Raw genomic sequence first — 27,853 nt, 5'->3', positions numbered from 1 at the left:
ATTGTCACCATTTTCAGAAGGTGATTAAATACATTTTTTGTGTGAAAGCGGTCTGACTGTATTTAGCAGAACATAGAATTGACCTTACTGGACCCAATAACATCATTATCTAATTTTTTCAAAATTGCGGGCTGTCTGCTTTCTGCATAACTACGTTCAATAGATCTTCACAGGTCGCAGTGACGTCAGGAGCTCGCATAGCACTGACCCCCACTACTAAGAATAATAATAAAATAACCCGTATTTCCGCAATCCTCTTTTTTGTCTCAAGTGGTGGTCATTATTTTTGGCTATTTGGCAAAAAAAAACTTTAAAGCTCTATTTCTGCAGCTTTGTGTTTTGGTCTATCCGACAAAAACGAACTGAAGCGACGATATTCGGCTTTTCACCCTGAAAACCGGACAACTAATTACAGTTCCTCTTTCTCTCTCAGGTTTTTAAACTCAAAGGAGCTGACAGGAAGCACAAGCAGGACAGAGAGAAGATTCTCCGTCGCCCCGAGTGCGAACGGGACAAGTATCAACCCAGCTACGAGTGTACTGTTTTAACTGATGTAAGTGGCATCTAATTATATTGTTTTTTTATATTTTTTTTATTTTTTTATTTAAATCTTAAAGTAGGGCACACATATCATACATATTGTTATGTGTGTTCTAATAATAACATTGCAAATATATTTAATTTATAAATTGTTTATCATATATGTCTTGACCATTATTTTAAATTTTGATATGTTTTTTTCTTCATAAATATTTTTTTCCATTTCGTAATACTTTTAATTGCTTTAAATAAAATGGAATTTTGTGACTTTGCCTTTTTCCTAAATGGAAGTCTAATTTTGTTCTTTTCTCTAGTATTGTGATCGTGTTCATGCTGGTTCCGATCATTTTTTTTCCAAAATTCTGTTTTTTTATTAGAGTTTATAATTTTATGAACAAATATCATTGTATTGTAAAATATTCTTTGTTTATATGTTTATAATTTCATTTCATTTACCATCGACTTTACCCTCGTGTATCTGTTTGTTTTCAAAATGATTCTAAAGGCTTTATTTTGTAATACAGTTAGTTTATCTATGTTTTCTTTGTTTTCTTTTATATTTATTTAAAGCATTAACTTTGTGGTCAGCAATTGCAAGCTCTGTACTACGCACGTTGATTGATTTATCGCTCTCTTCATGTTATTAAGCAAACATGGATATTTAATTACAATTGGTTAGTTTTTACATCAGTTCCTATCCATAGTGAAATGGGGGTATTAGAAGCAAACTTAGCAATCTCCATTGAAGGAGTTACTGAGATATTTGCAAATAACTTTGAAAAAAGAATTGTGAGATTTGTTATGAGGAATTTCAGCCCTACCCCGAATTAAATTTTAAAAATGTTTTTGTGTACACGTGAATATTTAAAAATTTTGGAGTAGGATGAAATATCTCAAAAACGCACGCAAAAAATGTTAAAAATGGTATTCATTTTAAAATCGTAAATAATGACGTCACTCCTTATATCTACGTGTAGTATTTCCGGTTTCTGCTTTAAAGCCCCCGCACTTTGTAAGGAACGTTTTGACCATAGATAAAAAGAGTATAATTTTCATTATACATTATAAAAAAAGAGTATAATTTTCATTATACTCTTTTTTCAACCAGAGATTATGTCAACTTTCTAGGTTTTTCTAAATCGAAACGTTCGTAAAAACAACCATAACATAGAAATGAGCAAATTACGATCAACTAAATGAAGTAATCAAAGCAATATTCCATAGATTCTTGTCAGTTTTGTGTTTGGCTGGAGAAATACAACTTACCGCGGTCAGTGAAAGTACAAACGCCAACCGTTTCATGACATTACTACTGAAAAGTGACACACTGATTACAGTCATTTGGCGCGGTATTTGAATAATGTAACTTTAAAAAATCATATCTTTGTAAATAACGCACCAAATATATATATATATATATATATTTTTGCTTAGTTAAATAGTACGCTAATAGAAAAAAAATAATTAGAAAACAGTGGAATTCCTCATTATGTTTCACTAACTCAATGGAGAATGCTAAGTTGCGGTGTCAAGTAGTATAATTGAAATCTGTTTTTTCAAGATTTAGTGACGGTTTTGAATTACGCTATTATTAAGGTAGGTAGGTTGTTATGTATAGTTTATTTTGGCATCCATAACTAATTTTCCGTTTTTGGTGGAGCTTTCAATGTTTGCTTCTAATACCCTAAAATGTTGTTTTAAAGATGTATTAGGTATTTGAAGTTGTCTGTTTTTATCAAAATTTAAAAACCAGTAAATTATAGCATTGTGATAGATTTACAGTTTCCGGTAGCCATGTTTTTAACGTTTACCGTGTTTTGACGGGTACTGGGTTTTACTTTTATGTGTGGGGAAAACTCAGACGTTGCAGACGGTGTAATTTCAAAATTACAAAACTTTAAAAAAATCATAGTAATGACAAAATTATATACATTAACTACCGGACCCGGCAGACTTGTGCTGTCCGAACGTTGGTTTGCCTGATATAAGCTTGGAAAAAGACTTTTCATAAATAAGTTGATGCCGCCTGTCAATTAATAAATGCGTTTGTAGTGTCTAGGCAGTTCAGCTTAGTCTTATTCGCTATTTACACAAACCAATGAGTGATTTTATGTAAACCAGTGCATGATTTTACACAAACCAATGAGTGATTTTATGTAAACCAGTGCATGATTTTACACAAACCAATGAGTGATTTTACTCAAACCAATGAGTGATTTTACACAAACCAATGAGTGATTTTATACAAACCAAATATGTAGTTATGTTATGGGAAACCACAAAGTTAATGCTTCAAATGTTTATTTTATTGTTTACTCATAAAAAAATTGTTTTGTTTAACCTCTTTACTATTTTTTTAATGATTATGAGGAAGTTCAGTGCTATGGAAAATTGTAGATAAAAATGTTTTCTTAAGAATTAGAGCATTAAATTGTTGTGCGAAGTTTCTTAAAAATGAATGAAAAAAAAAAATATTGACTGCTTTGAACGCCGTCACTAGTTCTTCTAAATCAACCAATGATCAATGATGTTGTGATAGATTCCCAGATTATGGGAAGCCAATTCACCAATTAGCAAAATTCACCGAAGAGAACTTGAACGCAGTTATGCAGAAAGCATGGCTGCTTAGAAAAGTGAAACTGAGATAATAGCACCTTTACGAAACGAGTGAATAATCAAATCTACACAACAGTTGGAATGTTTTTGAACTATGGAAACATTAGTTTTTTTATATTACAAACAAGAATGTAATTATGCATTTGACCAGTTTTCGTGATTTTACCATCAGATTTTTTGAGTGCTGTGGGTGTTTCTTGCAGATTGAGAAAAGCCGTTTTTGTGATCGACACTGGCTAATTTTAGCAGCAACATATGGAGAATTGACTTAACTGCATCCGATAACATCAATATTAAATTTTTTCAAAATTGTGAACTAGCTGTGACATCACACGGAGAAGTTTCAAAAATACGTAACTTTGAACAATCATAGCGCTGATAATATGATGCATAATTTTTTTTTCTGCTTGATAGTCTTCTTCATTGCTATGGCCTCAGCTCAAAAAATTTGGAGTAAAAATTTCAATGTCATCTTTATTTCACAGCTTCCATTTGACGCCATTCTCTCAGTCATCGAAGAATATGCTGGTCCCCCTTTCTCGCCGGAGCAATAGTAAGTTCATTTAAATTAACTATAAGAGACATGATATTTATTTATTTAACATATAATCTTAGAACCCAGCAGCTGCATAATGCGTTTGATGAGTTTGGAAAGAGACAAGAAAAGGAAGGGATATAAAAAAAAGTTGAGGAAAAGTAAAGTTCTAAAGAAATATAATCTTCGGCGTTTCTTAAAAGTGGCCAGGGCCTCAATTAAGAACGCTATCTTCGTCTGTATATATCGAGACGGTATGCTTAACTTGTGTACTATCAGTATCTACCTCGGTATGTTTTACCCACTTGTCATCTTGACATCATATGATCAAATCCAACCAATAACTGACCCTAAAAATTTAGTCTGCATTCCTTACTTTATTAAAATTTAAAATAGTTCGCATTTTTTTAAAATAGGCTTCTGTGATAAAAAGTGCCCACTTCAAAGCAATTATATAATCCAATTAATCCCAATTCAAGCAAAAATGATTGCTTGAACATGATTTTTATATTACTTTTAATAATTACCAAAACAGTACGCTTAACGATCGTCTGTATTTATCTACCAATTGATTTACGTCCCGATACGTACTCAGAAGGATTGTAAAACAGATGAAAAAAATACAATTGCTAATTATTTTTTTTATAATGGCAATTTTTTTAACGCCTAAATACGCCCATATATGTTAATAGGGCAGAATCTAGCTACATTATTTTTTGCGTCTAGGCGTTCGTTTTCTAAGCTGACAGTTGTGTCGGAATTTAATTCTACTCCAAAATTTACTTACTTCTCTCTCATATTTTTTAATAGGCTTGTAAGAAAAAAGTGACAACCTCGGATCAATTAAAAATTTAACTTAATCGTAAGTAAAAGAAAAATTGCTCTGTGGAACAAAATTTTTGTCACTTTAAATGTGTAGATATGTGTATCGAGGGGTTCTCAAGACCCTGTACTTACATCAAAACTTTATGGGGGGGATCGGTAGTGTATCTTCGTAATCGGTCGGGAGAATTTCATCTTCAACTATGACGTCATGCTGAAGCTGTGTCACTTTAGTGCGTAGATATGTGTACCGTGACGCACGCTTCCCCTTGGTTAATATCGATGTACTTGGGTAAGTAAGTTTTGGGTAAAACTTGAAGGTGGGGGGTCGGTAGTGTGTCTTCGTAATCACTCGAGAGAATTTATCTTCAATTATGCCGTCATGGTGAAGGTATGACGTCCTTATCTTCCCATCATAATCGAGGCCCAGGGAAGGTGCATCTTTTGTATGAAAAGGTAGCGCATCACAAAGTTTGGCACCTTGAGCAGAAAAGGAATAATTGCTTTAAAATGGTGTGGTATGTTGAGGAATTATTTATTTTATATAAAGTTTATATTTGAAGCGCTAATTTTGTGGTTATTCATTATAATAAAATAAATAAAACAACTTTGTTTTTAACCACTATTTTTTATTTTCTCCGGTTTCAAAGCAAACAAGCTTCTTCGTCAAGGTTTACGTTACTAATGAATTGATTCTTTTTTTATTTTTATCATGTTCACTAAATACTACACGTGGACAATCAAGTCGTTTTCCTTACACGGGTGGTAATTTGATATCATTATTTTCAAGACAGGAGAGGGCTAAAAAAAATATTTTTTAATTGGTTATTAATTATTATTTTCTTATTATGAATCGCTTTTTTAAGTTGTCTAATTTTAATATTTTTTTTCAAGTAATTTTAATCCAGTGTCTTTATTGAAGTTATGATTATTTTCTATCAGATGATTTGCGAATTCAAAAAAAATATTATTTAAGCATCTTAAGTGTTCTTTTACTCTAATATTAAAGTTTCTGTAAGTTTTTCCAATGTAGATTGAATCGCAATCATTACAATTTAATTGGTATATCCCAGATTTATTATATTTATGGACTTTATTTTTTTTTTCTTACATTACGTGCATACAGACATAACAGAAAAAAATACAGGGAGTATTCTTGACACTCCCGTCGGGTCTTTAACTCGTGAATGCAAAATTACATACGTTACTCTCGTTATTGAAGTTTTTTTTATGTCGTTCAAAAAATAAAAGAAAGAAAATTTAAATTAAACATTTGTTCATCGAAATCATTAGTTCAAATGGCTAACCTATGAAGAATGAGGAACTTCAGCCCTACGGGAAATTGGATATAAAATATATTTTCTTAAGTGCCGTAAAAATTAAAGCAAAAAATTATACTCCAAAAGAAAGTTCATAAAAAAAATATTAATTTACATTTTAATGTCCCCCCCCCCCTCTTAGCGGATCTCCCATGTTATGCATTAGATACCAACAAACAATCATGCCAAGTTTCAAATCTCCGGGCTTTTTTCCCTCGATCACATTTTTTGGTCTAATTCGCCTGGGCTAATAAAGGTACTTTTTTATGGTTGAATTCCAAAAAATAAAATAAATATTTTTCAAGTGCAGAATTGTTTTTACAAATGTCAAACTCTGCTCTTCTAACGACAGGGGTGCTCTTCATTTTGGATTGCGATTTCCAAAAATGTATTAAATGTCGGTAAATATTATTTTAGTATTGTCAAAAATCTAGTTAAAATAAATAAATGGGTAGAAATCGTGCGTGGTCCGTTTATAGAACGCATGGAACCATCGGTTCCCCTACATTTTGGCAAATAATATTTATAAAATAGCATATTTAATCAATTAATTATCAGTCATAATACCTAACATTAAGATTCCTGTAAACAAATCATGTAATAATAATTTGATTAATAATCGCGATAAATTGTGAAGGAATTTTACTATCGCCTTAAAAAAATATGTTAAAAAGCAACGTAGCCTCCGGCACACCCATTTACCAGCGCTGCCAAGCGCGTACTGATCGGCAAGTACTCGCTACTGGCTGGCTGGGTATCGATTTAAAGAACGATCGCGATGGAAGCAAATTCGAAATTCCGTTCCAGCGCCGTACTATATTTTGAATGTCTTAACCCCAGTATGGGTTTTTTCTCCTAGATTAAACTTGCAGATTACACAAATTATTTGAAGATTCTTGATTTGGAAAACTGTATTTCAAACATTGTTTCTTAAAGACTATTTTTCTTTGAGATAAGACCATAATTACTTTCATGCGTCATATTGCAGGACATGTAGCGCTCCACGCGGCCGTTTTTAGCACTATTAATTACTAGAACAATGCGGCCAGTTGACATTTCAATTGAATACCTAAAATCGTCTGAATTCATAGTAGTATTTTTTATTTATTTTTTAATGAATTATACATTAAAGTAATGGATAATATATCTATATAATAATATATACGGGAATGGATTTCTGCGATCAAATGTGGACAAACTGGTAAATGATTAATATGTATTTATAAATGTAAAATGTAATAATGTTGTAAGTATCAATGATGTGTATAAACTTAATATATATGTATATGTATGTATAAAATATAATTTAAATATGTATGTGCGAATATATATGTATATATGTGTGCGAATGTATGGTAATGAATGCATTACAAGTGCCCCGACTCAACACGGATTTTCTAGCGAGTCGGAGCAAGTTCAGAGACATGGGTCGTTCCTGATTGTGTCGCTATAAACTGTGTCTCTGTCCTTAACAAATGTATGTATAATGTAATTAATAAATAAAATAAAAATAAATATCACGAAGTTACATCGCTTGAGTTGATTTCATGGGTGAGAGTTGTTGTATCACACAGAACCACAGAAAAATATCAATTTATAGTATATATTACTTATATTATATCATGTACCTTCTATGTAGGTACAAATATATGCTTTTTTTTATAGCTTACCTCTAAATAAAATCACCGTTCGCCACTGCTGTCTACTAAATCCACTAAAGCAGAAAATATCTGATTCATTCTGGTTGTACTCTGTACCTGACAAAAATAAATCCAATAAAATATTCAAGCTACCAAACTCCTGACTGAGATTTTGTATATTGGCCTGTGCACCAAATGTAAGACCGAAAATGCATTTTGTCTTCTTCTCTGATTAGATCGGTGAATCTGTTATCGGCTCGAGGTGATCCTAGAGCCGCGATTATGAAGACCATCTTCATCGATCGGTACATACCGAGACGGTATACTTAACTTCTGTACTATCTTTATCTACCTCGGTATGGTTCTACCGACTTGTCATTTTGACACTGTACTCCTATTTGGTCACCTTACTATAATGTAAGTATTAATAGACTAGAAAGGGTCCAACAATTTTTTTTTAAGCAGGTCGACTACCGGTTAAACATTAACTTTTCTAATCATGCTGAAAGTATGCAGTACCATGGAATAAACTCTCTTAAAAATCGAAGAATAATGTTGGACCAGTTATTTTTATTCAAATTAATAAATAATAAAATTGATTCTCCAAACCTACTAGAAAGACTTCCATTCCGTGTGCCATCTAGACCGACAAGACAAAATCTTTTGTTTTACACTGAAAACGCGTCAACAAACTATTTTAAACAATCTACAATACCTAGAATAAGCGACCAATATAACAATATATTTACCGAGGCTGATATTTTTTGTGACAATATAAGTAAATTTAGGTTAAAAATTATAGAAATTTTGAGAGAAGCAGACATTTAACTTTATTATTATCATTATAATAATATTTTTTCATTTCGTTTCTTTTACATTTATTATATTGAACATAATTTAAATTATTGTATTAAGTGTAAACAATTTTTTTGGTGTGTGCATGAGTTTCTTACACTAATGTACAAAGAAATTGGCAATATATGTGTACATACTGTTTGTTTACCTAATAAAATAAATAATTTGGCACCATATGATCGAATCCGACCAATGAGTGACCCCGAAAATTTAGTCCGCGTTCCTTACTTAATTGAAATTAAAAATAGTTCTCATTTATATTGTGAATAGGCTTCTGTGATAAAAAGTGGCCACTTCAAACCAATTTTAAACTCCATAAATCCCAATTCGCTTGAACATGATTTTTATGACTTTTGAAAATAGGGAAAAATCACTTTTTTCTAATAACCTTTTTAAAGTAATAACTGTTGGATGCTCGATACCTTCGACCTCGGGACTGTAAACAAGGCCTGCCCTTTCGCGATACGCGTGATCGAAGAAAACAGGGAACGTTTGATTTTAGGTAAACTAACTGACGTTATGGTTTTCAGTGTCAATCCTGGAATTAATGAAAGGAGTAAGGACTTACGGTTTCCTCCCTTTGGCACTGGTCCAGAAAGACACCGTTATCGTTTGCACTGGTCACTTTGCACGTTTTCTTATATGTTGGTGATTCGAAATCACTGTCACGCTCGCGGTACGGTTTTCGTTGTTGTTCGCGGTACGGTTTTTTTGTTGTGTTGTCACGCGTTGCTTTCTTGACTCGCCGTCAGGGAGAAGTAGGTACATTGGGATTCAAAACAAGGACCACCGGAATCAAAGGAAGGAAATGGCTTGACACTTGAATAAAAGAAAATGAATCCGAAACAATAACGGTCTATAAAATACCGTCCAGTAAATTTTTTTTTTGTATTAGTACTATTATTTGTAGCATTTTTTTCTTTTTTTAATTTGTAATTTTGAATTCCCGCGAAAACGGTAATAGCATTGGCCACGCCCCCTAATACGTCACGATTCATGTTAATTTTCAACTTTGTTCCAAACCGTTTTTTTTATAGAACATCGTTACGAATCTTGAAGTCATAACTGTCAAAGCCATACATGACGCGTTTTTCTATTGACATATTTTTATATAATTTCTTTTTCAAAGTTATATATGAAAACTTTTCTCCAAAATATTTAAATTGATTTTGAAAATATAACTAATTATTCTCAATCCATTTCATATACTTTTTTCGGTATTCATAGTATGTGATATTTCCCTATTACCAAGACGGTATGCTTAACTTTCTTCTGTACTTACCTATCGAGCGATTACAAAACCGGCGCAAAACGACGTTTACCTGTACGTACTTGTTTTACCATTCTTTCGTCATCTATTCGTTCTACACGACCAAACCATCTCAGAGACCCTTTCTTAATCTTATTTATTTATTTATTCATCATTGTCTTGTCCGTAAAAACGAGCTGAGAGATTTAGGTGTGATTATGGATGAAAACTCTTATTTGATTCCCATATTCAGGCGTCTATAAATAAGGCTTACAGAAATCTGGACTTTATTATACGCACCACTCAACCATTCAAAACAACCGCATCCCTCAGCCATTCAAAACAACCGCATCCCCCAAAATCTTAAATAATGCATACGTTCGCAGCCATCTTGAGTTTGCATCTGTTGTTTGGAATCCTCGATATACAATTTATATATCCCAACTAGATATAATACAGAACAGATTCCTTAAACTTCTGGATCGTAAATCTCTTACATATTTTGATTCGTACGAAGACTCTCTTCCTTTCATAGTTTAACTTCCCTTACTAAACGTAGAAGCATTTTTGATCTGTCTTTCCTCTTCAAAATTTTAAACAATTTTATCAATAGTCCATATCTCTTGGAGCGTATTTCAATCAATTGTCCCGTAAAGTCAACACGACAAGTTCATTTTTTTATAATTCCTTGGCCAAAAAAAAATATGTTCAAAACTCGTTTATTTATCGTAGCTGCTCCAAATTTTATTTACGTTTTCCCATTTAGATATTTTTAATACAAAATTTTGTGACTCAAAAAAAAACTTTTTAAAACACTGGAAAATAAAACATTTGTCAGTGTGTAATATGTTTATGTTCCTTTAATTATGTTTATTTTATTATAATATCAAAATTTTAAATTGGTTAACTATATTATGAAAATCCCTCTCCTCCCCTCCTCCACTCTATTTCCTCATCCCTTAACTTTCTTAAGAGCTCTTTTTTTTTCCTCGTGTCTTAAATAATATATTATTTTTCTCTTTACTGTGTAACATGTTCTCTCATTATATTTGTGAAAAACTTTAACTGGATGTATGTACTAGTTTTTATATTTTGTATTCTTATATAACAACTGTTGTTTTTCCTTAATAAATAAAAATAAAATACGTTTGTCAGAAGGCATTTGGAATACTTTTTTTCGTAGGACTTTTTCAGTGTGCAATACAAAATTTAAAGATAAAGATTACATAAACATCACTCTGTCAGATTTAAAATTTGCACTAAAAATGCATTATGTAACTTAGTAGAAATTATAATAATAAATATGTACATCTCCCTTCCCCTCCTTATCCTCTCTTCAAGCACCTCTGTCCTGATCCCGCCCAATTTACAATATCTTACTGTTCTTAAAAAAAATAAATTAAAAAAATATTATTGAAAAATATTTACAAGTACACGAAAACAACATTTTTATATTATAAACTTATATGTATTTATTAAATATGACATATATTTTCTTTACTAACTTTGTATACTTTGTGGAAATCTGTTATTAGTTCTGAGTTTATACACTATATCTGTTTGTTTACTATAAATATGTATGTAGAACTGTCGATTTCCCAAATAATATAAAATACGGCACAAGTGCCTTTTACAATATAAAATATAAGAATATAATGAGTTCAGTTATACAAAAATAAAAAACAATATTAAAACATGGATATGTAAAAAGAAAAAGAAAAATGACAAGAAAAATATGTATACATTTATGGATGTCAGCATACAAAAGTTGGTTTGTTATAATATAACAAACTATGGCCTTAATTCTCCAATGACCCGTCTTTGTCGTATTGTTGACTCAAGACAAGATCTGGACTTTTTTGGTTTAAGTTTACAGCAATTTAAACGAGCACTAAATATATTTTCCAGATCTTGTCTCGATGTCCCTTACGTTTGTCAATGCTTCTTTTCTTTTTTTATGTTTTAAACTGTTCTTTTATTGTAATATTTAAACTCTATAAATTGTATACATGGACAATGTCCGTTAATAAATAAATAAATAAATAAATAAATAAATAAATAAATAAATAAATAAATAAATAAATAAATAAATAAATAAATAAATAAATAAATAAATAAATAAATAAATAAATAAATAAATAAATAAATAAATAAATAAATAAATAAATAAATAAATAAATAAATAAATAAATAAATAAATAAATAAATAAATAAATAAATAAATAAATAAATAAATAAATAAATAAATAAATAAATAAATAATGAGGAACTTCAGCCCTGCTGGAAATTGGATACAAAAAATGTTTTCCTGCGCGCGGTAAAAATTCGAGCATTTATTTGTACGGCAAAGTTTCTGGAAAATGTACGAAAATAATAATAAAAACGCACTACTTTGATTGACGTCACTGGTTCATATGAACCAACCAATGATGTGACAGCTGTGAAGGATATCCGGTTAGCCTACCGTAAACGGACCAATGGGAAGAACTAACAGTGAACAACCTCTGACGTCACACGCGGAGTTATTTCAGAAATACAACATTTTGAAAAATCATAGCGCTGATAATACGATATGTAAAAAAAAAAAATTGACTTAGTTTAACAGTCTATTAACAAAACAAAAATAAAGACACTGAATTTCCTCATTCTATGCTATGGTTAATGCCATGTCCATGTAAAATCGATGTCCCTGAAATCGACAAATTGGCGTGACGGGACCTCCCTGGGCCCCGCCTCAGTCACCTGGTCCGGAGTCGTCTGGTTGTATCCAGATTGCACAAGCCGTCGGCGAACTCCAGCCACGGCTTGCCGAACTGTTGGACGCGACGATCTAAAGAAAAAATACTGGCATATGTTGTACCTACCATTCCGTCGGTATTTATTTATTTGGTGTACAAATAATTGAAAATAATATTTAAAATAAAGATTTTTTTATTTAAAAAAAAAAAAGAAAAATACTTATTTATTATCAATTACATGTAAACACGAATAAAATACAAATTTATATCAAATTAACAATGTAAATAAAAAAAATCTTACGGTATATAAATTTTAAACTTAGAATCAGTCATGAATTTTTAAATTACAATTTTTTACTAAAAACATGAAATTTTTTAAAACTTAACGATAGAAAAAAAAATTATAGACCTTTTGAAAGAAGACAACTTGTTATCAAAGAAATCAAGACTGCTATGTTTGTTGGCAGACCTAAGAATTCTGGGCATAGGGGAATGAAAACCATAGTTAGTTCTATGGCTATCGGTATGAAAGAGTAAGTTTTTATTATTATTTTCGTACATTTTCCAGAAACTCTGCGGTACAATTAAACGCTCTAATTTTCACCGCGCGCAAGAAAACATTTTTTGTATCCTATTTCCCGTAGGACTGAAGTTCCTCACTATAACAAACCGACTTTTGTATGCTGACATCCATAAATGTATACATATTTTTCTTTTTACATATCCACGTCTTAATATTGTTTTTTTTTTGTACAACTGAACTCATTATATTCTTATATTTTATATTGTAAAAGGCACTTGTGCCGTATTTTATTTGGGAAATCAACAGTTCTACATACATATTTATAGTAAACAAACAGATATAGTGTATAAAGAAGAAGAAACGATAACTTAACGATAGAAGAAAAATTATAGACCTTTTAAATTTATTCAAAATTGTAAATTCAATATGGGATTGCCCTGAACTATTATCTCTCATCAACTTCAGGGTGCTTGGAAGAATGACTAGACAAGTGCCACCGTTTTGTATCAACAATTCACGGACAGTGTATACCTGTAATGCCGTATTAAACAGACTTCATGAACTCGGCAATAGTTGTTCCCACGTGTCCGATATATTTAGTGTAGGGTATTGTTCCTATAGTACAAACCTTTTGAACTTTTTCAAAGATGGTGAATGGTAATTATATTTATTTATTCATGCATTTCATAATATACACAGTTTTTTGTTCACTTTGCCCAGCTGTGTGAAACAGTACTTATGATTTTCTTGTTGTATTATTGTAGAGTGTTTTTTTATTTAAACTTTCTACTGAATATGCTGTATAATTTTTTGGATAATTTTTTAAATATCAATCTTGTATATATATTTTTCATATAAATCTTAAGTATAAGGAAATTTATGTTTAAAAAAAATATATTTAGCTAAATATGTATCATTATAAATGTTTATAAATGGCAGATTTTCCGTTTATGTTAATAAAATAAATAAATAAATAAATTGTAAAAATTTAACTTCCCAATATTTTTCATTGTTGTCTTTCAATAGTACAAACATAATATATGAATGTCCTAATATTAACTTATATCTAATTATTTTTTTCATTACGAATGTGGTTAGTAGACAGAACGTTCCTATATAGATTTATTATTTATCTAAAATATTTATCTCTCATTGAATACTTTTTGTTATTTTTTTAGGGCTACCTTTTCTTTTATTCCTTGATTATTTTATTTACATTTTTAAATTTTAATTTTAAAAGGTACTTTTAATTTTCTTATTATTTTTATTTTTTCTGCAGATACTAATTGAAATTTTCGATTTACTTTGTTTTATTTTTTATCTTGATTTGATAACATTTATGAGCACACACTATTTATATGTGTTTATATTTTTTCCTATATTTAAAATATATTTGAGTATTTATTCATTTACTACCCATTTGGCTATTCTTTAATTTCAATTGTATTATTTTACTCTATTTTCTTACTTTTAAAAAAATATTTCTTTAAACCATTCTCATCTGATTTTGTTGAGTTTTTTCGTCTTAATAATATTTTTCAAAGCATCAAAAATAAAATAAAATACGTTCATTATTTCATACGTAAAATAATATATGTTCATTATTTTATACGTTTGATGCAAGTTGGATAGGGCAGATAATGTCAAATACTTGGGAGTAATTATTGATATAAATTTAAAGTAGAAATATCACATCGAAAATATTACAAACAAAATTAAAAGACTTACGTTTATATTCAAAACAATTCGAAATATAATTAATGAAAAAAAAAAAATATTTTTTTATTTTGCATTGTGCCAATCAATTTTGGAGTATGGTATAATCGGATGGGGTGGTGCGAGTGACACAGTTTTAAATAGCGCATTTGTTGCACAAATAAACATAATTAAAATAATACTCAGAGTCTTATGACAACTTATGACACTATAACTTTCACTTACTATTTTGCAAATACAATATATTGTATAATTTTTTATAGTAAACGCCGATTTTTCACCAATAAACTGTATTTATTTACGAGGAAAACAAAAAACAAACCGACACTATCGTCGACTTAGAGATTACACACGCGTTGGCGTATGACTGCGATAACTTAAGCACGTTCATTATTCAACAATGTTTGATTATGTCCAAATGCTTGCAGACTGGCTGGATTTCCTCCCTAGGGAGTTGTTCATATTTAAATTTATTTCAACAGAGAGGGAAAAAGTTTTCGAGAAGGGAATATGGAAGTCTAGGCATTTACAGGGCTTATGGCCTGTCATTGGCTGGTTTAAGTGGCCACTTTACACACTGTGTAACATTCACCATTCTGCCCATGTTTGAACATCCACATTTCCTCAACTCTTCCATCTGTTGACTTTTGTGAAGTGAAAGAGCTGAAACCTTTATCACGTGGGTGAGATTCATCCGGCTGAACCAAATCACCTACTAGGCAACGCCTGGAAACAATTTTCCAATTTTTATACTTCTTCTTTTACCAGGTAGTAATTCAACAATGTTTGATTATGTCCAAATGCTTGCAGACTGGCTGGATTTCCTCCCTAGGGAGTTGTTCATATTTAAATTTATTTCAACAGAGAGGGAAAAAGTTTTCGAGAAGGGAATATGGAAGTCTAGGCATTTACAGGGCTTATGACCTGTCATTGGCAGGGCTTATGACCTGTCACAGCCAATGACAGGTCATAAGCCCTGTAAATGCCTTATTTCAACAGAGAGGGAAAAAGTTTTCGAGAAGGGAATATGGAAGTCTAGGCATTTACAGGGCTTATGACCTGTCATTGGCTGTGACAGGTCATAAGCCCTGCCAATGACAGGTCATAAGCCCTGTAAATGCCTAGATTTCCATATTCCCTTCTCGAAAACTTTTTCCCTCTCTGTTGAAATAAATTTAAATACGTTCATTATTGTTCATTGTGATCGCTCAGATGCTAAGCATGTTTTTAAGCACCTCGATAGTTATTTGTGACTGAGCTACAGACTTGAACTTTCAACTTAAAATTTAAAGGCGATTCCTAAGTTTCTGAGTAACATTAAAAACTGCGCTAGACTCTAAGCTTTCGTAATAATACAATAAAAGTAAAAAGGCTAAAAGGCTTTTATTCGCTGAAATCAGCCTTCAAAGATACTGAAGGTGGAGAATTTCTAAGGATAATTATGATAGAAAGTGTCACACACTTTTGGAATTTGGTGACCGTCCTGCTAGTTGAGTTTATGACTCGAGGGACCACAATAAATTCGGAAAATTATTGCGAGACCCTGAAAAAACTCAGAAGAGCCATCCAAAATCACCAAATTCCTCCACGGACTGGCGGCGGACTTCTTCGACGCTGGATTCCAAAAGTGCATTAGTCGTCAACAAAAATGCGTTGAAAAATCTGGTGATTATGTTGAAAAATAGTTAAGAAATGAAGCTTTCCAATGATGTATTTTTCAGTTCAAATAAAAAATGCCTTAAACCTGAAAAATATTGAGAACCTTAATTTTTATACAACCCTCGTATGAACATATATAAAGTGTATATTTTGTTTATTTATAAATTTATTGCAAAAAAAATAATATACATACTTAATAACAGGGAATCTATATAAAACCAATTGATGTAAAATGAAAACGGAGTGTTCTCTGTTTATGATAGTCTCTATCTAACATGGCACAGCCTGTTCTAAGATGTAGATTTTTTATCTTTAGAGCGTAAGTAGTCCTATACTAATAAAACAATAACATTAAAGCAACAAATTAAATATAATGTGGCAATTTTTATACATAAAATAATTAAGGGGATGAATAAAATAAAAACAATAACAAAATTTAACCAACAATGTCATACATATGAAACAAGGGGTAAAAAAAGATAAGATTACCAATGAGAAAAAAAACAGAATCTCAAAACTCATTGTACAAGAGATTGAAGCTGTACAATGAGTTACCTGAAAAAATAAAAGAAATAGATAAAATTGAAATATTTAAAATTAATTTGAAAAAATATGTAATTGAGAAATTTTGATAAAAAAATTGTTATATTATTAAAAGTTTATATTAGTTCTTAAAATTTTATGAACTAACTTAATAAAGCATAAATAAATAAATAAATAAAATAACATAAAAAATAAAAACTAAGAATTCTTAATTATAAATGTCTAGCTAATCAAATGTAAGAAATTAAAAACCATTTTTATACAAATATAAAGTATATATATGTGCCAAGAATACATGTTACTCAAACATAAATAAGATAGTATAATATATAAGAAAACAAATATAAAGCAATGAAAAATATAAATAATATGTGTACCAATTATGTAAAGTACTACGTTTATTGATTTAAATATATTTTTTTTTTAAATCTATAAAAAGTGTTATATATCTATTTTTTTTTAAATTTTTTTTTTTTTATTTGAAAATTTATTTACAAACCCTTACGGATTATTACATTCATATTACATAAAATAATATATACATTTTTCATTTATACTCTGTTGTTCAAGATAATATTTTTTACGTCTTTTGAAAAGTTTGTCTGAGTCTTTTGTTTAGTTTTGTCTGGTAGTTTATTATATAATTTCAGTCCCTGGTTCATTAGTCTTGATTGTCCTTGTCTTGTTTTAGAAAGTTGTATATGGTATTTGTCTGATATTCTCGTATTATGTCCATGTTGACTACAATTTTTTACTAGTTTTAGTTCTTCGTCTACAATTACATTAGTGGCTAATTTATGGATAAATTTTAATGAATAAATATGTCACTGGCCAAAAATCACGAAATCTGATATTAAAAAAAATATGTTTTACGTTTAAGAAGCGTAGGTCTAGCGGTCATGCGTTCGAGGTTAACAAACAAAAATGTGTTTAATAAGCGCACCGCATTGTACTGCTTATGATCGCCGGGTGTACCTGTCCGCAGACCGCCACCGTTTTAGAATCATCTTCAACCGCCTAAAATAACGCTTGAAAAAAAAACATTGACAAACGTCAAATTCATACTGAGTTTGGCGCGCGATTCGAACATTGCTGGTATTATTTCTAGAAAGTTCTGTGATTTAAACGAGGAAGTTCAGTGCTGTGGGAAAATTTATATAAAAAATATTTTCTTTACGTCTCTAGTTCTTCTAAATCAACCAATGATAAATTGTTGTGATTTAAGTTTATGTGAAGCCAACGCACTAATCGTCAGAAGTCACCGAAGAGAACTTGTGACGTCACACGCGGAGTAATTTGCAGCGATGATACTAATATTTATTTAACAAATTACAACAGGGATGGAGAATACCTTAAATTAGGGAATATGGAAGCCAAGGCATTTACAGGGCTTATGACCTGTCATTGGCTGGTTTAAGTGGCCACTTTACACACTGTGTAACATTCACCATTTTGCCTATGTTTGAACATCCATATTTCTTCAATTCTTCCATCTGTTGATTTTAGTGAAGTTAAAGAGCTGAAACCTTTATTTTTGTGAAGAGATTCATCTGACGGAATTATTTCACATACTAACCAAACATAGGCAAAATGGTGAATGTTACACAGTGTGTAAAGTGGCCACTTAAACCAGCCAATGACAAGTCATAAGCCCTGTAAATGCCTTGACTTCCATATTCCCTTATTTAAGGTATTCTCCATCCCTGTTGTAATTTGTTAATCTTAATGACCCCCGAGGGGGTGAAATCCAATCTTTTGTCTATGAACATTTGGACAAACTCAAATATTGTAATATTTATTTATTTAATGTAAAAATTATTCACTGATTTGAGCCTACTTAACACTTTTTTTGGTTTACTGGTTTAATTTTTTTTTTGATAGTCACTCGTTATTAAATAAATATTTGAAATTATCAAGACCCCAGCTGATGTCTTTGATCTGCAGTCAGATCTCGGCCGTCTGGAGGATTACTGCAACTCCAACCGCTTGGACCTTAATCCTTCTAAGTGTTCGGTTATTACATTTAGTCGCAAAGTAAAATTTTTACCTACTAACTATGTGCTTAAGGGTCAAAACCGCCAACGCTCATTATGTGTAAAGGATCTAGGTGTCTTCCATGATAGAAAATTACTTTTCGACGCCCATGTTGACAGCATCATAAAAAAGTCAGGCTTTGTTATGCGTAGCTCTACGTCGTTCAATATGGCAAAGACACTTACAATCCTTCACTGTACATTAGTGCGAAGCAACTCAGAATATGCATCACAAATATGGAATCCTATGTACAATGTTGAAATCACGCATTGAAAATATTTTAAAAAAATCGTAAAGTTCATGTGTTTCCGGTTAAAACTTGAGTTTAAATCCGATCAGTATACTCATATATGTAAAAAACATCACCTACTGCCTCTGCAAAAACGTCGGGAAATAGCGGATATAATTTATTTACTAAAAATTGCCTCTGGTTCAATTGACTGTCCTGAACTACTTTGCAAACTTTCTATCAATGTTCCTTCCAAAGTTTTAAGAAATAACCCTCTTCTTCACATACCTCTTGTTTCATCTAATTATAGGCAAAATTCATATTTATGGCGAACTTTTAATAATTTTAATGTAATAAATAAATAATTGAACATATATTTATTTGCAAATAATCTTAATGACGTACGGCGTTTGCTTTCGAAATAATTCGTAGTATTTTTTCTTTTCTTTTGAATTTACATTAAATTACTATTCATTTTATGTTCGAGAATCTTTTTTAACTCACTGTGATGCTACTTGTGAAAACCTGTAATTGGCTTATTTGTTATTTGTTTTGTTATATATATATATATATATATATATATATAAGATAATTATAGCTGTTGGTTATCCAAATAAATAAAATAAACAATTAAATAAATATAAAAACACGTTATTATAATTTATTACATTATGAATAACGTGTTTTTATGCGTCGGTGTCGTTGTTAATATACTCAAATATGTTATTAAGTTTCCTTGGATACTCGTGCGATCCAGTTTTTGCCGAACTTATATGAAAAAGTGTGGTAATTTTTTCGTAAAAGTATTATTTCGTCACCGTTCAGGCCATAGTCACCAACCCAAAAAACAAAACTTTGAGAAATCGCAATTTGAAAGTTTTTAGTCCAAAAATCGAATTTTTCAGTTTGGGAGGTTTCATGTGTATATCGCCGCTGAATAGTTAAAGCTGCCACTTAACTGAGCGGTGAGGCTGCTCATTAAATGCCAGCATTCAACTGAATGTCTAGGCCGTTCGTTGAATTTATTTGTTAATTTATTATATACACGGCCTAAACCAATTACAACAGTTACATGAAGAAACACGAATACAAAAAACTGATCAAAAAGAACATAAAACTATGTAGCAAAAAAAAACAAGGGCAATACAATAATGGTATACAATATATTCATAAAAACGAATTCGAATTAAACCACGCCAATCCAACTTCATCCCACACTGTTTTAGTCGCAAAGAGATCTACGAAAAGCCGGAAGATCTATCCCAAAGAATTCCAAGTCGTTTGATGATGTGACTAATTTACACATGTTTGAGTACGTCCGAATGCTTTCAGACTGGCTGGATTTCCTTCCTAGGGAGATATTCATATTTAAATTTATTTCAACATAGAGGAAAAATATTTTTGAGAAGGGAATATGAAAGTCTAGGCACTTACAGGGCTTATGTCCTGTCATTGGCTGGTTGAGTGGCCACTTTACACACTGTGTAACACAAAATAATGTTCCCTCACTGGGGTGTCCCGTGCCGAGGGAAACATTTTACAAAATGTGAAATATGCCTTAAATTAGCTATTTAACAAAGTCAACATAATAATAAGAATAAAAAAAACGTAATTAATCCAATTAACCTAATTATAATTAACATAATAAACAATAAAAAACTAAAATATTCATAAAAAACACAACCAATTTATATTTTACCTATTTGGCTTGATCCACTTATCGATCCGTGCGCAACCCACCTCCACAATCCATTTCTTAAAAGCAATTTTATATTGTGAGAACTTACTAATTGTCCTTATGGATAATGGAAGTAGATTCCTCTTTGACCGAAGGTTGTATTTATTTTTTTATTTTTTTGCAGCATCAGGGTGGAGTATCTAGTAACTCTTGTATTTGTAACGGAAGGTAGAGAATAATGTTTACGTGCGTATAGTAACAAAGTTTTTACATAAAATTGTTTCATAGATGTTACATTAAGATTTACGAATATACCGAGGGAGCTAGTTCTGATTGGGACTTTTAAGATAATTTTTACTAAAGCTTTTTGTGCAATTATTTTTTGCTTGATCGTGTCATTTGCACATCCCCATCCAACTATCAGATATTCCAAAACTGATTGAGTTATATATAGATCAACATAATTAAACGGTACTCGCAAAGTTTTGCTTTTGACCTAATAAAGCTCAGTCTCATCAAGTGAGGGTTATCACTAGAGTCCGCCCAGGGCACTGCAGATTGAACAAACACCGCGCTAGAATGAACCTTTCCCAAACTTCTCGGTGTAGGTTCTGCAGTGCAGATGAGGAAACACCTATACGTGTTCTATGTGAATGTGATGCTTTACATCATGAAAGGAGCCTCATCCTCGCGGGACCACTGGTCAAACCTGAGGATGTTAAAGAGTTCGCTCCCTACCAAATAGCCCGATACTTACGGATCTTGGCTTGGAGGGGGAGATGCAAAATGTAAACTCTTGCCTTCCACACAGCAGCCAGGCTCTTTATAGACCTGTAGCTCCATCACAAATAACTATCGACGTGCTTAAAAACATACTAAGCATTTTAGCAATCACAATAAACAATCATGAACATGCTTAAGTTATCGCAGTCATAAGTCAACGCATGTGTAATCTTTAAGTCGATGCTCGCGTCGGTTTGTTTTTTTTTACTTCATAAATAAATAGAGTTTACTGGCAAAAAATCGGCGTTTACCATAAAAAATAATACAATATATTGTATTTGCAAAATAGTAAGTAGTATCTAATACACAAAGGTGAAAATTTAATTACAATTACTATGGCGACTGCTTTTCTTGACATTTGGCTTGCCAACCGCCGGCTAAATGTAATAAATAGCATGATAAATAATAAATAAATAAATAAAAATAGCAGTTTTGGAATATTCTCCGTATTTACACCGGTGAAATTCAAATATGTGATTGCGCAGCAGGATTATACGTCGCCAAACGTAAATATTTTGACATTTAATATTAGGTGTTCACGACATTGTGATCTCGAATACGATAAAGAACTATGGTAAGAAATTGTTATCACGTCGCTTATTAGCACGTCGACAGTTATTTGTGATTGAGGTACTGGGCTCGGACGGCGAGAACTATTCACGGGGTCCCGTCACAATAGATCTTCACAGGTCGCAGTGACGTCAGGAGCTTGCATAGCACTGATCCCCACCTCTAAAAATAAGAAGAATACAACATAATTAAAATAATAATTTATAAATTCCATTAGTAACTTTTTCTTTCTGATGCATATTTATAAATGTTATCTTGAAGGTTTTTCGATGAGGCAAAGAGACTCAAATTTGGTTTAGTGAATTTTGCTTGTTTATATATATCTGGGTAATGCAAGCCAAGGCCTCGATTATGAACGCTTTCTTCATCTGTAATTATTGAGACGGTATACTTAACTTCTGTACTCTCTGTATCTACCTCGGTATGTTCTACAGACTTGTCATCTCGACGTCATATGATCGAATAGAACCAATACATGACCCCGAAAATTTATTCCGCGTACACTTCATTGACATTTAAAATAGTTCTCATTTATATTTTAAATAGGCTTCAGTGATGAAAAGTGCCCGCTTCAAAGCGATTTTAAACTCTAATAAATCCCAATTCAAGCAAAAAATGCTCGCTTGAACATGATTTTAATACGACTTTTGACAATTACTAAGACGGTATACTTAACGATCGTCTGTATTTATCTACTGGGCGATTACAAGGCTGACTCTTGATACGTTCACTCAGAAAGATAGTAAAACAGATGTAAAAAATATAATTACTAAATTATTTTTTACGGTGGTAACATTTTACGGCTAGATACTCTTATATGTCAATAGGGCAGAACCTAGCGATATTATTTTTTGCAGCTAGGCGTTCGTTTTACCACACTGACAGTTATGTCGGAATTTAATTCGACTTCAAAATTTACTTATTTCTCTCTCATATTTGAAATAGACTTTTAAGAAATAAAGTTCCAACCTCAAAACGATTGAAAATTTAAATAAATCGTAATTAAAGGAAAAATTGCTCGGCGAAACAAAATTTTTGTCTCTTTCATGTTAATAAGACAGCATCTACCCAGTTTAGCCACTGCATCTAGCCGCTCGTTTTTAAAACTGACAGAATTTAATTCGACTTCAAAATTGACCTATTTCTCTCATAATCTTAATAGGCTCATAAGAAAAAATGTGCCAACCCTAGAACGATTAAAAAATTAAATAATTCGTAATTAAAGAAAAAAATGCTTGGTGAAACAATGTTTTTATTACTTTCAATGCGTAGATAAACGTATCGAGGGGATCTAGACCCGTCTGCAAACATTTGGACGTACTCAAGACATATTTTTACACTTCGAATTCAATTCAAAAGCCGGTATTTTTAGGGTTACTGACTTTTGCCCGAACGGCGACGATTTTTTGCTTCGACGAGTGTCAAGTTCCGGCGGAGTCCAGTTTTCGCCGACGATATTTCCATAAATGTTATTCGAAACGGTTTTATTTATAGACCGTGTTTGAAAATCCGATAGGATCGTTCGCTTTCTCGTATTGTCCAGTTTCGGCAGGATTTATTTTGTTATCGCGTAGGTACCGCGGATTTAAAATTCAAATCAGTGTCGGTCCGTTTTCGAATGCGCTTGGTTAGCCATAGAATTTTCATTAAAAAAGAAAAAGAACTGACTGTCAATTGTTTTTTTTTTAAATTTAAGAGTGACATTTATTTTAAATCGCGTGTTAAAAATGTGATTTTTAATGTTTAAATAATCTCATTTTACGTGGATTCCATTGTGTTAGTGAAGTTATATCTTATCTTTATATTTAAAATTATTATTTTGTGTTTTAAAAAATATAACATGCAATCTTCGTGAACAGATTCGTCATAAAAGTTACGCGAGCAATTGGATCATCATCATCATCTTCACAATTTCCCTTTCCCCACCGAGTGGTGCGTTGGGTACTGCATTTGTTAACAAAATGCTGCCTATTTTAATCATCTGACAATAAACATATTTTGTAAGGTGATTGGCCTCACGCTTCACGGCTACAATTACAAACGCTATTTTCATCGGCAAAACCCAAGACGGTAATATTTAACTTTTCTCATAGAACTAAGAATAGTCCAGAAACCGCATACGCACATCAAACAGAAGGCAGAAGGCCAAACTACTCATAAATGAGTTGGTTTACGTTTTGACCCATTATTTTCTTTGTAGACGTCGCTCAGTACGCAACTCCTAATTTGAATTCAACTATGCCGCGTTGTGTCATTCAAAGTGTAGAAATACTGCTAGGATCCTTAAGAAACAGGGTGTAATCACATTTCATGTGTAATTAGCAAATTAATGTGTAAGTAGCAAATACATTACTTATAAATTGAATTATTTTTCCATCTGTCAGATTGTCGAAGAAAACAAAATGAACATTTCGTTAGTGTTGCCAGGGTAGTAATTTTTTAACCCTACTTTTCTCATCTAATGAGAGAACTAATAAAAATTGGACCTCGGATTAAACAACTCTGTGATAGACATTTGACCGACATTGTCTTTAAAACATCAAATATTATTTAACATGATGTAAAAATATCCGTTTTATGTAAAATATATATTTTTTTTTTAATTGTAAGTTCAAAGTTTATTAATTCAATTGCTCTTATTAAATGACTCTTTACTTATCCACTCTTATATATCAATCAATATTTCCGCGTGCACAATAAAGTTTTAGAGAAATTAACAGATTACTCATTTTTTTTGTTAAATCATACCAAAAAAAAAAAAAATATTGTACTCCCAGGAGTTACAACAAACTAATTTTGGGACAGAATAATATTTACAGAAAGGTCTGGTAATAATACCAATATAGTAACAAGTAATAATGTACATAAAACAAAAATTAGATTGCAAGCAACCTTACATTTGTGCTATGATTATATTTTTTTCCATCGTGCAAAATTACGCGGTGACATCACGAATGCGCGCGGTGAAAGTAGGGTATAGTGGGAGGATTTTTGGACACAGTCCGATGGAATCAAATATGACTCTACGCTCCTTTTGGACTATTCTTAATTCTATGTGCTGCATATCTCGATCATCTGACATGTAGGTAAGGTGATTGGCCCCACGCTTCACGGCTACAATTACAAACGCTTTTTTCATCGGTACAAACCAAGACGGTAATATTTAACTTTTCTGCTATTTTTGCGAATTTTGATTTACCGACACGTTGATACGTGTTTTCATTACGTCATCTCAGACGTCATATGATCAAATTCAACCAAGTGACGCTGAAACTTTACTCCGTGTTCAATGCTCAGTTTAAAATCAAAGTATGTCTCTTTCGTTAGGTTATGTTTTTATCAAAAACGTTCACTTCAAAACAATTGAAAATTCAAATTAATCGCTATTAAATCAAAAAATTATCTAAATTTATTTTAACAGAGAGGAAAAACATTTTTGAAAACGGAATATGGAAGTCTAGGCATTTTCAGGGCTTATGACCTGTCATTGGCTGGTTTAAGTGGCCACTTTACACACTGTGTAACATTCACCATTCTACCCATGTTTGAACATCCATATTTTCTCAACTCTTCCATCTGTTGACTTTTGTGAAGTAAAAAAGCTGAAACCTTTATCACGTGGGTGAGATTCATCCGGCTGAACCAAATCACCTACTAAGCTACACCAGCCGGTCACACGTACCGGTCGGTAGAAAAAAAGTTTGAAAAAAGAAAGTTGTTTTACATTTCTTTTATTAAAATGAATAACCATAAAATTAGAGCTTCAAATATAAATTTTATAAATTTATTTTCTTTTTACATCGAAGGAGAAATATAAATAATTATAATTTTAAAACCTACTAAAAAGTGCTAGAATTGACATCAAGAAGCGACAAAAATTTATTTGACACTTAAGAAAATCACGTTAAATAAAAGTAACCAACTTTGTTTTATTAAAACAAGCAAAGCTTGGAAACTGGTTGCAAAAATCCGATTTAATCAGCGAGGGTGGTTTAATCGAAAATCCTGGCAATATTGATGAGGTCTTCCGTCGAATACATGGATATAGCTAGAAGTCGTTTTGTGAAAAGCGTCGACTCTAAGGAAGAGATCTGTCACGTCTACAACGATCTGAATCTGTGGAAAATTTGACGATTGTTTCCGAGGGCCTTAAGCGGTCGACCCTACAGACAAATCGCCGCCAACCGAACTCAAAAAGAAACGCAATGCATTGATCGCTTGCGTAAAATTCAACTCTTGCACCAAGGCTGGTTGAAATTACTTAAAGATAATCTAGTCAAATTTTTAAGTCAAAATAATTAGATAACGAATCAACGAATGAGATTCTGTTACGCTAAAGCACATGCGCAAATTACTCAAACTTATTGATAATCTAGTACTGATGCATGAATCAATGATTTGTTTAAATCGATGAAAAGATTCGACGGTATTAAAAGGCAGTTGCCAAATGATGCGAATGAAAATCTGAAGCCAATCGGTAATCAAGCAAAGATACTGCAGGATATCTGCAGAGATTTAAACAAAAGAATACAGGATCTACTGGGAGTATTAACCCGTAATGGAAAACAGAGAAGATTGATTGAAGAATCCTCTCAATCTATTGAATATTCAGAAATCAAAGCAGAAAAAAATCAGCTAAACTAATTTACTCAACCTAGCGAGATGATTCGCTTAGGAATCAAAATGCAATATCTTTTAAGAAATTTACGCAACCTACTAGAAAAATCAGTTCAGAAATCATAAAAAAAGATCAATTTATCAAAGCGGATACCAAGATATCTTCGTTCTTTATCCCGTTAGAATATTGGATCAAGTTAAAATATTCAAGAAGATTCCGAAGACTGTTCGACAGATACAGCAGTTTATCACATGTCCAACATGTGCTATATAAGCTCGTTTGTCATCGATGAAGAGAAGGGAGCGGCGCGTCGTGTGCTAATCGTGCGCACGTCACGTGTCGGACGCGACATGCTGCGTGTGCGTGCTCTGTTACTCATAGAGGGAATCAACGCAAACTCGGATACATATACACTTTGCACGTGCGTAACTATTTTATTTATTTGTATATAATTTTAATAGGTTTATAATTTTTAAAAGTCGATTTTTCTGCTTTTAATATATATACAAGAGTTACTAGATACTCCACCCTGATGCTGCTAAAATATAACAAAATAAATACAACCTTCGGTCAAAGAGGATTGGCCTACTACTCGGTTAAAGTGTACAATCTACTTCCATTATCCATAAGGACAATTAGTAAGTTCTCGCAATAAAAAAATGCTATTAAGAAATGGATAGTGGAGGTGGGTTGCGCACGGATCGATGAGTGGATCAAGCCAAATAGGTAAAAATTGTGTACTGTTTATGAAATTTGGTCTACAGGTCTATATAAATTGGTTTTTTTTTTAATGATTTTTTTTATAAAGTTTATTACGTTATGTTAATGATAATTAGGTTAATTAGATTCATTACGTTTTTTAAAATTAATATTTAACTAATTTAATTTAAGGCATGTTTCCTTTGGCACGGGACACCCCCAGTGAGGGAACATTTTTATCTTTATATATATAATTCCTATGTACGTGTGATGTCGCCGTACTCCTCCTAAACGGCTTAACCGATTTACGTGCGGTTTACAGAGAAATATAGATCTTTGCACTGTGCGTGTTCATAGATATTAAAATCTTTAATAGAATATGTAAAAAAGAAGTTAGGAGCATAAATGTTTTATTCATCGATCTACCAGGGTTGCATGCGAGGAGAATGCACTTGCAAAAAAATGGAAAGATGTTTTTATTTTTGTG

At 31.8% G+C, this 27,853-nt stretch overlaps 1 protein-coding gene across 2 annotated transcripts in view; it reads left to right on the top strand.

Annotated features, from left to right (window-relative positions):
• gem (transcription factor CP2 like gemini) overlaps positions 1 to 27,853 on the top strand; it is a 57,694-nt gene that overhangs the window by 9,806 nt on the left and 20,035 nt on the right. Inside the window, exons 6-7 of one of the 2 annotated variants that reach the window (XM_088225372.1) lie at positions 434 to 553; positions 3,642 to 3,709. In XM_088225372.1, the coding sequence (XP_088081498.1) occupies positions 434 to 553; positions 3,642 to 3,709 (188 nt within the window). Of the gene's footprint in view, positions 1 to 433; positions 554 to 3,641; positions 3,710 to 26,812; positions 27,089 to 27,853 lie in introns of those variants that run through there. The other variant, XM_088225373.1, reaches the window with a different exon arrangement.

The sequence above is a fragment of the Micrasema longulum genome, unplaced genomic scaffold (assembly GCF_059751315.1).
Source record: "Micrasema longulum isolate JH-2025_06_02 unplaced genomic scaffold, ASM5975131v1 h1tg000352l, whole genome shotgun sequence".
In the NCBI taxonomy this organism is placed as follows: Eukaryota; Metazoa; Arthropoda; class Insecta; order Trichoptera; family Brachycentridae; genus Micrasema; species Micrasema longulum.
This window is presented reverse-complemented; position numbering and strand designations above follow the sequence as displayed.